General features: G+C 41.8%; 1 protein-coding gene across 1 annotated transcript in view; it reads right to left on the minus strand.

Moving 5' to 3' along the window:
• Positions 1–16,190, minus strand: part of MYOM2 (myomesin 2) — an 81,103-nt gene that overhangs the window by 42,522 nt on the left and 22,391 nt on the right. Inside the window, exons 7-12 of the mRNA XM_083607054.1 lie at positions 9,965–10,053; positions 9,825–9,875; positions 8,020–8,184; positions 5,578–5,739; positions 2,248–2,389; positions 1,322–1,525 (exon numbers count right to left, since the gene is read on the minus strand). Of these exons, the coding sequence (XP_083463180.1) occupies positions 1,322–1,525; positions 2,248–2,389; positions 5,578–5,739; positions 8,020–8,184; positions 9,825–9,875; positions 9,965–10,053 (813 nt within the window). The remainder of the gene's footprint in view (positions 1–1,321; positions 1,526–2,247; positions 2,390–5,577; positions 5,740–8,019; positions 8,185–9,824; positions 9,876–9,964; positions 10,054–16,190) is intronic.

The raw sequence follows: 16,190 nt of genomic DNA on the forward strand, positions 1-16,190 counted from the left end.
CACCCCATAGTCGCCTTTGACTGGACTTAAACCGTCCAGGGGTCCTTTACCTTACCTTGTTGTTTTTAAAAAAGATGAAAGTAATGATCTGACTAGGAAAATATCTTAACCTCTCTTAAAAATAGGAGACTTTGGGGTCATCCAATCAAATTAATAATTCAGAAGAAAATGAAAAATTAAGTACTTTAAAGAAACATCATGTTGTTTTATGGATTTTTGTGGTAGTGTTGCTGTTAGATGTCTTTTTGAAAAAAGCTTAGGGGGGAGAAAATGGAAGATAATTTCTATCAGATTACAAGCCATAATAGCTAAGAACAGAATCCCCATGTTATATATTATCATCATCATATTGGAATCACATATTATTATCAGATTTTGGGAGGACAAGCAACACGAAATGCCTGTCTTCAGCATGGATGGTTTGTTAGTCTACCATAGACATTGGGTTACCTACTGTTAGAAATAGATGGCTACTTTGCCTGATTTAGGCAATTCTTGTGTACTCAGGTTTGAACTCAAGAGCACCTCCTTAGATAGCTTACATAAATTGCAAGATGAAGTTGAATTAGATGTTGCAAAAATCATTTTTATAAGGACCTCAGCTTTGTCTAACTGATGAAAGCAATCACTGTAAAAGGGATTGAAGCTAGCAATTTATAACAGAGGTAAAGTTCTTCAAAATTAAACATGTCCTGTTAGTTATTGCTTTGTTATAAGTTAAATAGAAACAAAACAGAACAAAAGCTGTTTTAAGAACCCCAGACGAATGAAAATCACTCCTTGCTGTCTGGGCAAGAGTTAAGCATCATCCATAGAGGAATCTACAAATGATACCAGATTAGTTATATTTTTACTTGAAATAATCAAGAGGAGTTTCAAAGGCTTTCAAATATGCAGAGGGAAGAGGCAGGAGAAAGAGCTTACTGGCTGTAGAAAACTATTCTGATGTACGGGTTGAGTACTATATCTGAAAAATCAATTTTGAATGTTGAAATAATACAAATAAAAGGAACCCATTTGGATCATAGAGTGCACCTTTTAATTCTGACAGCAAGAAAGCCAAGCATATCAAGGTTGGTGCTCTCTTGCGTTATCGTTAGCTAGTGAAGATAATAGGGGGAACAGACCTCTCCACTCCCCCATAAAAAAATCTCCTTCTGCTTAAAAAAAAAATCCTTTCAAATATTAAGTTACAATGCAATTCTCAACATTTTTATACAAACAGAAGTCCCACTGGAATCAGTGGGACATACCTCTTAGTAAATATGTGTAAGGTTGCAGCTTGAATAAATGCTGAAGAGTTCTTTCGTTCGCATGTTACTTACTTTGCAATCTTTCCAAGTCAACTGGGTCAAGAGCTGCCACTGCTTCAGAGATTCTAGATGGCCTGCTGATGCCAGCCTGGTTGACTGCCCTCACACGGAATGTGTAGGAACGCCCTTCAAACAGCCCAGTCACTGGATATTTGCAGATTTTAACAGGAGCATCATTGCATTGAACCCAGTTTTCAGTACCCACTTCACATCTGGGTTTTGGAAAGGGACAAAAAGACAAGGGGAATAAAAAGCTTTCCAACGTTTCGTAACAGCCAACTAATGCCGAAGACGAGATACTTATCCGTGACAAGGATCCCACACTGCTCCAGGAACATGTAACAAAGTGGAATGGCAAAACCATGCATAAAATTCCTCTTATGTGGTTTATTAGGGTTGTTGAAGACATGTATGTTATTTCTTGCCATACACATCCATGCTGAATGTGGAGTCTGGTCAGTGACTTTAGAAACATTGGGTGGCAAAGCAGGGTTCTGCTGTAAGTTAAGGTACTAATGGAGTGTAGTAGTAAAATACTTATAGGAGTCCATGGAGCTGACACACATTCAGATGTGGTTTATCATAGCATTGTAGAGTTAGAAGAGACCACATGGGTCAACTAGTCCAATGAAGGAATTTTTTGCCCAAGGTGGCGCTTGAACTAACACCCTAAGATTAAGCGTTTCATGCTGAGCTTTCCCAGATGGCTATCCCATGTATCTGCTTGTGTGACCCAGCTCAAATAAGGCTGGAACTGAGGCTGGAGACTTGGTGACAAAATCATAAACCCCACACAGAAACAGGAGCAATAAAAGAGACCCGAATGATACTGCTCTTAATTCACCATAGCAAGTAAAAAACCAGTGTTAGACTCCTTAATCATTGTTTATGGGTTTGATGTACAAAAGAAACAGCAACCCCACCAGACATATACCTGTCCACAAAATAGCCAATAACTGGAGCTTCATGGGTTGTATTGGGTGGTTTCCAAGTAACAATAACATAATCTCTGTTGGCATCATAACATTTCACATCCATTGGTGCTCCTGGTGCCCCCATTACCAGGGCATCAGCATCTGAAACCAAGCAAAAAATGTAGATTTAATGACATCTGAGCCATAATTCAGTTGATATTCTCAGCGGGTGCGTGTATATGAAACCCATGAGCAATGTTTCTGTTAGTTTGCTAATGTGGATATAAATTACCATATTTATGAAATGTGTTTGCGATATTTATGACTATGTTATACCTATTGCTTTGTTTCCTATTCTTGTGAATTGCTTTGAGCATTGTTTGGAAAATAAACTTGATGATCATGATTCTGGGTTTCAATTAAACTAAACCGGGGGGTGGGAGGCATAAATTTGGTGGCTTTAAAAAGAAGTTCAGCTCTAAACCTGAGGAACTGACGTTGCGACAACAAGCTATGTGTCATAAATCATTCGTGCAAAAAAGGAAGAAGTGGCATTTCATGCCATGATAGATCCAGCTGTATAAAGGGATTTTATATACAGGAAAATATGTCCCTCCAGAACATACATTGCGTGTGCATTAAGGAAAGAGTATGCAAAAAAGCAACATGACACTATGGTTCGGCCTTAAAGAATATCCAGTTTGCGTGACCAGGCCGCGACAGCCCCAGCCCCCAGGGATCATAAGGAAGGACTAAAGACTCTGACGTGTTATGGAATTAAAATTAGGCCACAACTTTATTAAACTTCCAGATGTAGACCTTGGCTTAGGCCTTGGGCATGTATCCCTCCCAGCCCCCCAGCCGGAGGAACTGGGGCTCCTCAGGGTAAATGGGATATGGGGGTGCACTGCGAGATGTATGTGTACGCAGGAAGCCCAGCCCATACCCCCGCACGCAGGGTAGTTCACTGACAACCTTTCGGTGTATGGCCAGTGACACCCATATATATATATAACCCCTTTTGAGAGGGGACCCTGGAATCACCGCTGCAGGGGAGTGAGTCACCACTTCACGCTCCCCCCCCATAGGGAAGGAAAGACTAAAGGATTCCACCCAAGGCCATAAACCACCAAAGTTGTGACAAACTGCTATGGGGAGGACAAAACCTGCCAATGCAGGAAAATTTCTTCCTGGTCCATCAACAGCAACCAGTCAAAGACCGTAGAAGCGCCCGCTAAACAGGAAGAAAAAGTTAACCTGCAAACAAGAAAACATTAAACTAAGGGAGGGGAGGGTGGGTGAATCTCCAGAGCCAACTGCCTGGCTACTGTTGGCTCCACCCCCTATATATAAATGGGTCTGGTCCCAGCTCCCAGCATTGAAACTTGACTACTGAGGCTGGGCATAAACCTCCAAATAAGAACACTGAGAGGCAGACCAGCCCCTGTTTGCCAGTAAGTTCCCTGGGAACTGTAACAATGTGCGCAATCCCACAAAGGACACCCACAATGTAAAGTGTGAGTGCTCATTCTGGATGTTATAGCTAATCTGTTGAAATACTGGCTCTTTGAGAATATTTTCCTCTCAAGATTGTTTTTTATCTTACCAATGTTGGGCTTCTTACCCAAAATGTGGATTGGCTGCCCTTTCATAACTGTCTTAATTTCAATAATGTTCACTTTTCTTTGGGAATTATTATTTTTAAAATGAAAATAAACATCTTCAACACCCACGTTGCCCTGAAGCCCCCTTAGTTCAGAGATTCGTTCATTGGGGAGCATGTATTAGAACAAGAATCTGTTGACCTCCAGATCTTGTTGGACTCCAACTCCCATCAGCCTCAGTACAGCCAGTGCCAAGGCATGATGGGAGTTGGAGTCTGGGGGCCCGAAGGTTCCATCTCCCTGTATCAGAGCTGGCCACTATGAACATTCAACTTTCACCTTCTGCCATCTTGTCTTCTCTGAGGTGGAATTTTCCATGTAAGTTTATGAGCAAAGAGTATACTGGAGAAACAAAATATGGCTCCAGTGAAGGGAAAAACAAGAACAAAAAACAGAGAGCTAGGAAGTTTTATGAGATGACATTGGTACTTGTTTCAGAGAGAGAAATGGTAATTTTTTGCCCCGCCCCCAACACCAAACGGCACAGAAGATGTGTATGTAAAAAAAAAAACAAAAAAAAAACCCACAGTATTTCTAAGGTTGGGAGTCAGAGTGAACTTCCTTGGAAGTAAATTCTACTGAAATTGTTTATACTTGCAAGAAAATAAGTTTATTATCAGAGCTATTCTGTCACAGAGTATAATGCAGCATAGCTCAACTGCTTATAGCAGAGGATTTCTCCCGAAGTATTTAACGAAATCTAAAATGCTACACATAACAGAAATGTGCTCATTTAAAATAAGGAATTTAAAATGGAGCCCCTTCCCCTATGGACTCATATAATCTTATTCTGACTTGCCAGGGGGAATTGTGAACGCAAATGTGAGGTCAAATGGTGACCTTCATTCTATCTTAATGTATTCCTCTCCTTTTCATTTACACATCTGATTTAGGCAACTCCTTTTTCTTTTCTCCCTCAGGCATTCCATGAATTGAATCGAATTCTCCTGTACATGCAAGCACCATGGTGTGGACATACAAGTGTTGCATCCATGTTCTTGCATGATAGTCAGCCACAACAAGCATAACCCCTGAAAGGGAGTGTCTCTAAGGGACATGTCTCCTAATTTCCCATGGTGATGACATCTGGCAAAGATAGACTGTTGCAGCCTACCTCCCCCCACTCCCAGTTCTGATGATCAGACATGCAGAACAATGCATAATCGTTCCATATACCAAAGAACACCTTGCCAACAAAGGTCCGTATAGTTAAAGCTCTGGTTTTCCCAGTAGTGATGTATGGAAGTGAGAGCTGGACCATAAAGAAGGCTGATTGCCAAAGAATTGATTCTTTGGAATTATGGTGCTGGAGGAGACTCTTGAGAGTCTCATGGACTGCAAGAAGATCAAACCTATCCATTCTGAAGGAAATCAGCCCTGAGTGCTCACTGGAAGGACAGATCTTGAAGCTGAGGCTCCAGTACTTTGGCCACCTCATGAGAAGAGAAGACTCCCTGGAAAAGACCCTGATGTTGGGAAAGATGGAGGGCACAAGGAGAAGGGGACGACAGAGGACGAGATGGTTGGATAGTGTTCCCGAAGCTACCAGCATGAGTTTGACTAAACTGCGGGAGGCAGTGGAAGACAGGAGTGCCTGGTGTGCTCTGGTCCATGGGGTAACAAAGAGTCGGAAACGACTAAATGACTAAACAACAACAACGACAACAATACCGAAGAATATCATACCTCTCACAAACAGAAATGCACTGTATTCACTCACTCCTCCTTTCGAAACTAAACGCAACGTATATAAGCCTTCGTCATCCTTGTTCAGGTGGGTAAAGGACAGTGCTGCCCGGCCATCTCCAAAGAATGTTTTCGTCCACTTGGAATCTTTCACGAGCACATCTGGAACAGATTTGCACATATCATCAGGTTAGCAGTGACTGAATGACCCTGATCCTATTCTGACCTACGCTGAATCATTGAGACAGTCATTTTAGGGCAAACGTATTCAGGAGAAACTTTACAGCGTATCTTTTAAAGTTCTATCTTTAAAGAACCAAACTGTCAACCTTCAGATTCATGCCACCTCCAATTATATAAAGATATGTGTATTCTATTTTTGCACTACTTGAGACTGTCCCTCAGAGACCTGGTGACGAGATGTCTCAACGCTGCCATTTTAAACAAATCAGCTCACCTGGACCACATTCCCCCCCCCCCCCCAAAAAAAAGAAAAACCACAAACCCTTTTGAAGCAATGTCATGAAAACATAATCTAGAGAACGATCCAGTCAAAGTTAAGTATTTTAAGACCTATTGATTTCAACAGCAGCAAGTTAAGCACAGGCTTTGCTCTCCCACATAAATCAATGGGATTTAAATATGCTTAACTTTGGCTGGATTGCACACACCTAATCAAGAGTTATCACTCTGTGTATGCACTTTTGATCCTTTTAAATAAACTTCTCTATCCAAGGCATGTGTCAGATTAAATTGGATGGGGGGGGGGGAATGACTTAAGGCCAGATTTCAGTTTAATCTGAAGTCTGCTATAAATACACACTTAATTTAAAATCTTGTGGGCATTCCTGCTGAGCAGTGAATCAAATTAAGTTTGAATTTCTCACAGGTGAGAGGTTGTGACTCAAAATTAATGTAAATTAATCAGTATGACTAGTGCAATTGATGCAATGAAATGTGTAGAATATTTTATCATGGCTAAAGAAGATCCCACAGATTCCATTTCTTACCTCTTACCTTAATAATTGATTTGGCTATTTTTAGGGCAAGGGGAACTGTTCTATACAGATATAGTCTAATCAATAAGGTCTTGTTAAAATGAGCACTTAAGTTCAGATCTCTGCACGAGTTGTGTCTGGAAATACACAGACAACTTTCAAAAGTCATAATATTTTAGACTGTGCAATTAAGTGTGCAATTAACTGTGCAATTAAAACCTATGCAATTAAGTGATTGTAATGACATTTGTGCCTTGTGCTGGGGCCAGAAGGTGGTGTTGGAGAACTCCCACAGAGTAATGTTGGGAAACTAAACTTTCATACCAAGGCCACATTGAGTGTCCTAATTGAGGACTTCATGGCCTCCGTGACAACCAGTGGCCATCTCAATATATCATTGGCTGAAAGCATGTTGTAGGTCATATCCTGGATGCATACCCTCCAACATTTCTCCAATGAAAATAGGGATGTCCTATTTCATTATTATTATTATTATTATTATTATTATTATTATTATTATTACATCCCACTCATCTGACTGGGTTGCCCCAGCCACTCTGGGCAGCTTCCAACATATACTGTATAAAAACCACAATGCCAATTTTACACCACAAAATCAGGACATGACATGAATTTTCCTGTTGTATGGCAAGCCTACTTTTGCCAAGTATTTTAAAATGGAAATCCTGTAATGTTAATCAGCAGCAGAAATCTGAAATGTGTCTCTGTACTTCCAGAATGTGTGAACCATAAACAGGATCTGACTTAACCGATTTTTATACATACTGCATTCCCCAGAGTTTAATAGCCAATAAATGCTTTAAACTATAGTAATTTGGAGCAAGCAGGAAATTCCCATGGGTCCAATTAGGGGAAGTAAACTGCAGAAGTCCACCTTATCCGTTCGTATAATTAATTCAGAAAAAAAAAGATGAGGAGGGAAAGATTTTAATACTGAGAAAAATGAAACAACTTCTACAAGGGAGTGAACGCAAACCCAGACTTATCTATGCTGAGTGTGCTAAAATCAGTACTTTTTAAAGAAAAATATTCATCAGTCCATTAGTAACGCTCTTACCCAAGAGGGCTTTTACCATTGGCTTTCTAGACTAATGCTATTAATTCAGAGTACACTGAAGATTTGCAGAAAGATAGCAGTCACTATCAACATGTCTAGTGCTCTTGAGAAATCTACCCAAGGACACCCACAGAGTACGCTTCTGACTGACATCACACAATACTATACCCCTTGAAAAATTCCCAGTTGCAGTGCCCCCTCCCCTGGCAGCGACTAAACTGAAGTGGGATAAAATAACTCAAGCAAACAACAATGTTGATTTTAAAATGCCACAACTTTAAGGCCGCAACCACCGCCCAACTGAGAAAAAGGTGAGCGGCCATTTAAGAGCAGCCACATATTTCACCTGAAGAAAGAAAAACATACCATCTCTGTACCACTCAGCCCGAGGTCGAAGGCGATTCAGCTCTGGTGTGATCAGCAGATCACACCTGAGGGTCAACGTTTCCCCTTCCACACCAAAGGTGACACCAAACCTCTCCAAGAACTGAACATCAAAATGGGAGAAGCAGATGTCCAGGGGCATGGGCACTGTAAGCAAAACAAGAATGAATCTAGTGTGAAGTACAGTAATATAGGGAGAAAAAACAAGATAGAGAGATGCATAACCCCAGCAAGACATTAAACATAGGACAGTTTAGACTTTCCCCCAGGAGTTGATCATTTGGTGAGCTTGTTTTGGTAAGGAGTTCCACAGACCAGGAGCACTGCTTGGAACAGGGTTTCCCAAACTTGGGTCTCCAACTGTTTTTGGACTACAACTCCTATCATCCCTAGCTAGCAGGACCAGTGGTCAGGGATGATGGGAAATGCAGTCCAAAAACAGCTGGAGACCCAAGTTTGGGAAACCTTGGCTTAGAAGGCTTAGAACCTTGGCTATAGCGTGTTCTCCTTAATGGAGAGCACATGTTGCGGTGGGAGCTAACAGGACACCCCACTGTTGCTGGACGGGTAAAATTGAGTTGGCCACCATTGTGATTGGGCTCCCCTTGTTGTGGGGGAGGTTTTGATGTTGCCATTTTCTGATTGACAGCTAGAAATGTTAAAACCCCTGCGCGCAGCATTGAGCTTCCTCTTTTCGCTGCACGCATCGGATTGCCCGCCAACCCTCCCTATATTTAGGGTTGTTTGGGTTCACCTTGCTATGCCTGTCATGGGGTCGTCTGCTTTTGGGGCAGGGGCCTGGTAGGAATTTTGTCCATTTGGCTGATTGGCTGGGGCCATTTGGTTTTTGCCTACTGCATAGCAAATAGTCACAACTTGTAATGTTGCGGTTAGGCATTGGTGTTAGGATTTGGTTGGTAGAGGGGCATGGATTGACTGTGCCTGCCCCTCTAATGCTGCTGCTGCAAGGGTATTCCATTAAAGGAATCCAGGGGCTTGCCATTTTTTTGTCCAAACCCCTGACAAGGGTCTAGGGCCACGCAAGAGCCCCTGGGAGCATTTGGGGAGAGGTGAGGGAAGGTCCCCTTCTCCATCGCTCTCCCCAAAATGTCCTCTGTTTCTGACTTTCGCGGTCATGCGAAATGTCAGTCTGTCCATGCGGGGTCAGATAGCCGTAACCAATGCCTAAGCAACCACTCGCATTTTTTGTATTTTAATAATGTTTTGGCCAAAATTGTGCCAAAAACCTTAAACTAAAATTATGTGTGAATTGTGTTTTATTTGGGGTTTGGATTTGGATTTGATATCCCGCTTTATCACTACCCGAAGGAGTCTCAAAGCGGCTAACATTCTCCTTTCCCTTCCTCCCCCACAGCAAACACTCTGTCAGGTGAGTGGGGCTGGGAGACTTCAGAGAAGTGTGACTAGCCCAAGGTCACCCAGCAGCTGCAAGTGGAGGAGCGGAGATGCGAACCCGGTTCACCAGATTACGAGACTACCGCTCTTAACCACTACACCACTTGGGGACCTCGACACGCAACAGCCCCAGCAGATGTTATCTGGCACGCACAAGAAGTCCACTCCTAACAGTGCAAAGAGCTCGTTGAGATTGAGGTGTTTCTTAGATATGCAGGCTCCAGGCTGTTCAGAGTTGTATAGGTTAAAACTGCCATCTTAAATTGTGCCCAATAGCAGACTTGAAGCAAAATTTATTATGATTCTGGGGAAATGTACTACGGAGACTCCTGACGCCCATACGACTACATCAAATTACTAAATGGACTTACAGGTAATAGGAAGAACTCCAGCAGGATAAGGCTCCTCATCACCTCTGAACCCTGAAAGAAAGGGACAAACAGTTCTGACACGAGCAACTTAAGCATCGCTGTGGGTATTTCTCTTTGGACTGTTTCTGTAGCTTACTTACTCCTCACGACGACAGCAGCACTGGTGGACGCCTGACCGTGCACATTTGTCGCCACGGCAGTGTAGGTAGCGGTGTCATCATAGTGAGCTCTAAAAAGGGTCAGAGGGAGAGATGCAAACAAGATCACAGTACTTACAAAACCATTTTACTAGACTGCCAGGGGTTGACAGAGGAGGGAGAGCTGGGTCAGCCCCTTTTCCACAGACACTTCCCGTTTCAACTCACCATGCAAAATGGGACGCACCACCCCTGTGCGTGTCTATCAGAGAAATAGAGTGGGGGTGGCCCTGCACACTTTTGGTATTAAATCCACGCAACGTGGGTTCCAGCACCTCCCACCACTGGCATATGGTCCCCAAAAGCTTTTCCACAAAGGGATGCAGCCCTCAGGTTGAAAAACAACCTCCTACCCCTGAAATACAGGTTCAGGTTCAAAACAGCAGCAAGAAGTCTGATATTGCTCATTTAGCAGAAACAAGAGTTTCTACTTCCACAGATGAAGTTGACCCAAGTAATGCCATAAAGTAAATGCCACTGGGCCCATCACCTCCTGGCAAATAGAAGGGGAAGAAATGGAAACAGTGAGAGATTTTACTTTCTTGGGCTCCATGATCACTGCAGATGGTGACAGCAGTCATGAAATTAAAAGACGCCTGCTCCTTGGGAGAAAGGCGATGGCAAACCTAGACAGCATCCTAAAAAGCAGAGACATCACCTTGCCAACAAAGGTCCGCATAGTTAAAGCCATGATTTTCCCAGTAGTGATGTATGGAAGTGAGAGCAGGACCATAAAGAAGGCTGATCGCCAAAGAATTGATGCTTTTGAATAATGGTGCTGGAGGAGACTCTTGAGAGTTCCATGGACTGCAAGAAGATCAAACATATCCATTCTTAAGGAAAGCAGCCCTGAGTGCTCACTGGAAGGACAGATCCTGAAGCTGAGGCTCCAATACTTTGGCCACCTCATGAGAAGACTCCCTGGAAAAGACCCTGATGGTGGGAAAGATGGAGGGCACAAGGAGAAGGGGATGACAGAGGACGAGATGGTTGGACAGTGTTCTCGAAGCTACCAGCATGAGTTTGACCAGTGGAGGCAGTGGAAGACAGGAGTGCCTGGTGTGCTCTGGTCCATGGGGTAACGAAGAGTCGGACATGACTAAACGACTAAACAACAACAACAATGCCATAAAGATGGGCAGAGAAGGAATCAAACTCTTTGGAACATGTTTTAAAATTGCACTTCCACTGAGTCTTCAGGTCCCAGGGTCCTGCAAGAAACGTTTTTTAAAAACTGCAATACTTTTGTGATGCACTTGAGAATATGTGCTTGGATGCTTCTGTGTAAAATCCAGGTATATCCTAACATGTTCACTAGGCAAATTTCCTCCTAAGTGACAGGAGACCACATTTTGAACATCTGTGCCTTTAAAGATGAAGTTTCAGATTTCCTCTGCAAAGATCATATTGAGATTAGATAGATATAGATAAGGAAAGGTGAAAAAAGAGGATATAACTATCGCTTTCACATTTGCTTCTGATTTGACAGACGATAACCGACACAGAGAGTTGGGATGCCCGGTTAGCTTTTGTGGTGTGAAGTGGACCTTTTCGCGAAAGCAACAATTTCACAGCCTTGCTTTGCATGAGGAGAAGGGAGAAGAGGGAATGAAGAGGAAAAATAAAGTGAAGATCTGCAATCAAAGCACTTCCTTTGGTCTATGACATCACTGAAAGGTGAAATGTTCACTACTTCATTTTGATAACTCGCTTATGAATGACAGTAAACTCTGGAATCACTTTACAGTAGTCATATCTAAGGGTTGTAGCTCCTCCTAGAGGCAGATCATTGCTCATGCATTGCAAAAACTAGAGGCGAATCGGGGGAATTTAATAGTCACAGAGACTTGAAAATTGTGTGTTATATTGCAAAAAGTGAATTATAGTCATTAGCAAAAAACAAACAAAAAGAAAAACAAGACTGTACTGTGGATGCAATGGATACTATTTATTTTATTATCCTACTTTTCTTTCTAAGGGAACTCAAAGCAGCTAATCTAAAATGAAATTTCTGCTCACTTCTGATAAATGTCTATGCCTTCAAATAATTTTTGAAAGGGCAAACTATACTCAGAATTGTTTCTGGACTTCTATAAAGTTGAAATGAACAGCCAAAATTCAGTACCTATAGATTGGATCAAAAGGTACCTGATAACAGTCTATTTCTGAAGAGTGAAGGGAAGCCTTTTTACTGTTGCTGTCACCACTAGATCCCTATCTTCATCATCACCACTAGATCCTTATCTATATTTTGCACACCTGTGGAAAATCTCTGTGGAAATAGCAACAGCCTTGCTAATAAAGGAAACACAGATCATGCACTGACTGTACCTAGACAATAACAAGGCTGTTGATGCTGTCTTCGCATGACAAATAGTAAAGAAATGTGAGTTATCTTTTATGAGCACAACTTTGTTGGGAAAATATTTACTGACAGTTCCTATTTGGGCATTAGCACTTTGCCTGAGAGGTTAGCAAATGGAAGGGAAGGTGAATTGTACCCAGGTTCGATGAGGCCCTAAGCTACTGAAGGTAATGGGGCCCTTTATATTTCCAGCTGTCCTTTGTCAACAACAAACTGTCATTGTTTTTTGTGTTGAATATATGCTATATGCGGCGCCCATTACTTACATCATAGCAGCCCACACAACACTGTTACTGTACGTAGGTTTTGTTTTATTTTATTTGTTTTTTATCTTATATTTTAGAAATGTACATCCAGTTTTTCCCCTTTAATTTTTTTGGGGGGGGCCAAGAGAGTGGGGCCCTAAGCTATAGCTTGTTTAGCTTATACGTAAATCTGGCACTGATTGTACCCTCGTATCCATTTGCCTGGTCCTCAAACATGAGGCCTCCTCCCAAAAAAGAGCAAAGGAGCACGACCCCTCCCCATCTGATCTCTACATTGCCAATGATCCTGAGGAACCAATGAATTGGGACCTCCCTCCACCAGGATTAGAGGACCCCACACCAGCTGTCTGGGTTCCTGGCCAGCTCCCTCCTGGCCATCTCCCCAGGCGGGTTCATGTGGGTGGCAGCAGTTCATGAGGAACTGGGGTCTTAAGCAGTCAATGAAGGTATTGCCACAGTAGATGATACAGCAGAAACCACAGAATAATATGCAGGGGAGATCTGAAATCGATTAATTTTATGAATTCAAAGGTAGAGGATATGAAATCATACTTCAGGAATGGGGAACTTATAGCCTCCATAGTGTATTGGACTATAACTCCCATCATCCATGATGGTCATTCTAGTTGGAGCTGATGGGAACTCCACAACAACCAAGCCTCATCTTACTGTTAGGCAGAGTGATATTGCCACTGCTGGTCTGTGGCTTGGAGTGTCATGAAAGGGCAGTAAACGACTAGTTATTTAATTTTTTTGGTTGTATTTTGATTCCCAGGGAATAAGAGTTGTCCTTACGAGATGTTTTGCCTCAGGTACCAAAATAATTTGACCAGCTTTTGGTACTACATATACTGAGTACACTTGGTACTGGGCACCATTTGCTCTTTTGCCTCAGGCAGAAGAAAAATCTTGCACGGTCACAGGTTCTTCATACCTGGATAAATGCTACACATAAGTGAAATCTCACATATGGTGCACAATTTAATAAATTGGGATCTCAGCTGCTGGTTTCAATAGGAAGTAGAAACACTGACCAATTGAAAAGCAGTGAATGGGAAAGAGAAGCCATTTTGTTTTGCTGCTTGTTCCAGGAAAAGGAATATGAAAGGCCACAGTATATGAAAATAAACGCTGCAACACCTGGCTGTTGAAACAAACACACACACAGACAACCACACAGAGTGAGCTGATGGATCCAAAATGTGGGGGGGGGGCGACGGGACTAGATTATGGTGCAGATGTCAGAGTCCTCTGAGACAGGCAAATGGACAGATGGAAGAGTGTCCAATTGCAACTTTTAAAAAAAATGGTAGGGTGATGCCACATCTTTGGCTCTTCAAGAATTTTTCCACTGGAGCCAAGGAGCACCCAGTATATTCATAGGAATAAATGTCACACTTGCATCAGAAGGAAAAGTTCTCTGCATAAGCTTCAGAGAACCACTAAGATGACAGCCAAGAAATTCCTAAGCTGCTTGAAGTGGCCAAGTATCGGATGACTAGAAGCTCAGCATATTGGCATGAACAGCTGAGAAGAATACTGAAATAGGCGGAGAATCTTAGCTGTTCTATAGCTCCACCACCACCCAAAAATGACACTAGAGATGTCTGCAACTTTCCAGGATATATCTTCAAATTTTAATAAGACTTCACCTCCTCTGGACTACTTTGCAAAAAATGTAAACAGATTCAAGATCAGTTCATGAATCGCCTTCATAACTATGGTCTTCATTCACTAATTATGTGGGGTTGTTATTTTCCCCAAAAAATCCCAAAAGTTTTAAATCAGGCATGGCCAAACTTGGCCCTCCAGATGTTTTGGAACTACAATTCCCATCATCCCTGACCACTAGTCCTGTTAGCTAGGGATGATGGGAGTTTTAGTCCCAAAACATCTGGAAATCCATGATCAGTTTTTCTTTTCTTTTTTGTCCAGGACAAGAATGATAGACAGTAAGCTTCACCTGAATGCAAATGCCTGGCTTTCTGAAAGATGGAGTGGGTTAAACTGTGGAATAAAATTTGTGGCTGGACATCATAATTCAAGAGTATACATGAATACTAGTGAGTACAAACTGCATTGTGCAAAGCACAGATACACACCTTGATGGAACACTAAAAAATTCATTCTCCTTCCATTCCAAAGATTGTTAATGAATATCAAGAGGGAACGCCCAAAGCACTCCATTCAGCTTTTTCTGATCTCGGGCTTATTTTTCTTGGCTGTCACCAAATATTCCCCCTTTCTGTAATATGGGGATTATAAGGGCTGATGTCCAAATTACTACATCGCAAAAGACTTGGGAAGGGGCATTAAATATCAGCTGTAGAAGAAGTTGCTGTAGGTGCCTTTCTGGGTGCAACAGTATGACTCTGTTAATTAATTCAATTAATTACGTACCATAATCTGCAATAAGCAGCAGTCTGGAGTGATATTTAAGAGTTTTATTCTAGAAATGGGGATGCCCAGATTCAGATGCCCCTTTGGCAATGAAGGTCACTGAATGAACCAGTCACACTCTGAGCCTAACCAGCTTCAAGGGGTTGTTGTGAGGATAAAAATGGAGAAGAAGAACATTGTACAGCACCTTGAGCTCACTGGAGAAAAGGAGGGGCAAGTAAATGAATGTAAAAAAGAAAAAAGAAACATATGCGCATAGTTAATGATGTATTACTAATATGTGGTGGACACATAATTCAACGAATATTTAGTTAAATATGTTAAGTTAAATTAATGGGGGGGGGGCTTGCAAATACCGGATAGGCTTAGGATTTATATATGTAGTTTGTGATGATTCAATATGTTGAATACTGAATTGGTTAGAAAGAAAGACGTTAAGGATTAAGTAAATTTTATAAGAATACTGAATTGGAAAACCGTTAAAATGATATCCATTGAAACCCAACCATGGGGATATGAGGAAGTCACTTAACAATGTTAATTAGATTAAGGCTCAAAAAGGTTATGATTTATGATTGTTTATTTGTTTATGTCTTTGTTTATCTGTTTGTGTGCTTAAATATTTGTGGGAAAAAACAATAAAAACATTTCAAAAAAAACCCAAGCATCATCCAGTCCAACCCCCCTGCAATTCAGGAATCTTTTTGCCCAATGTAGGATTTGAACCCATGCACCTGTGATCAAGAATCTCATTCTCTACCAATTGAGCTATCGGATTTGGTTTCAGTGGGCGGTTTTATTAGGGTGTGTGTAAGACAGAGGAAAATGGACGTGGAAAGAGAACAAAAGCCCTCAGAAAACCATAAAAGAAAGAGAACGCCTCCACCGGACAGCACAGTTGCTCATTGGTACCCATTAATTTATCCCAGCTAATTATATAAAGTAATAAGTAATGATCACACCTGAATTTATATATATTCAGCAAGTTTCTTAGTGATTCATTAGCGCAGCATCTTTTCCATTAGCACCACCAAATGCATCCACTCCCTGCTCCTCAATCTCTTCTTCATCCAAGCAAACAAGCATAGGCACCAAAAACATCCAATCTCAAGACATGTCCAAATTCCCTCAGGCACAC

The sequence above is a fragment of the Podarcis filfolensis genome (assembly GCF_964270895.1).
Source record: "Podarcis filfolensis genome assembly, chromosome: 3".
Taxonomy (NCBI): domain Eukaryota; kingdom Metazoa; phylum Chordata; class Lepidosauria; order Squamata; family Lacertidae; genus Podarcis; species Podarcis filfolensis.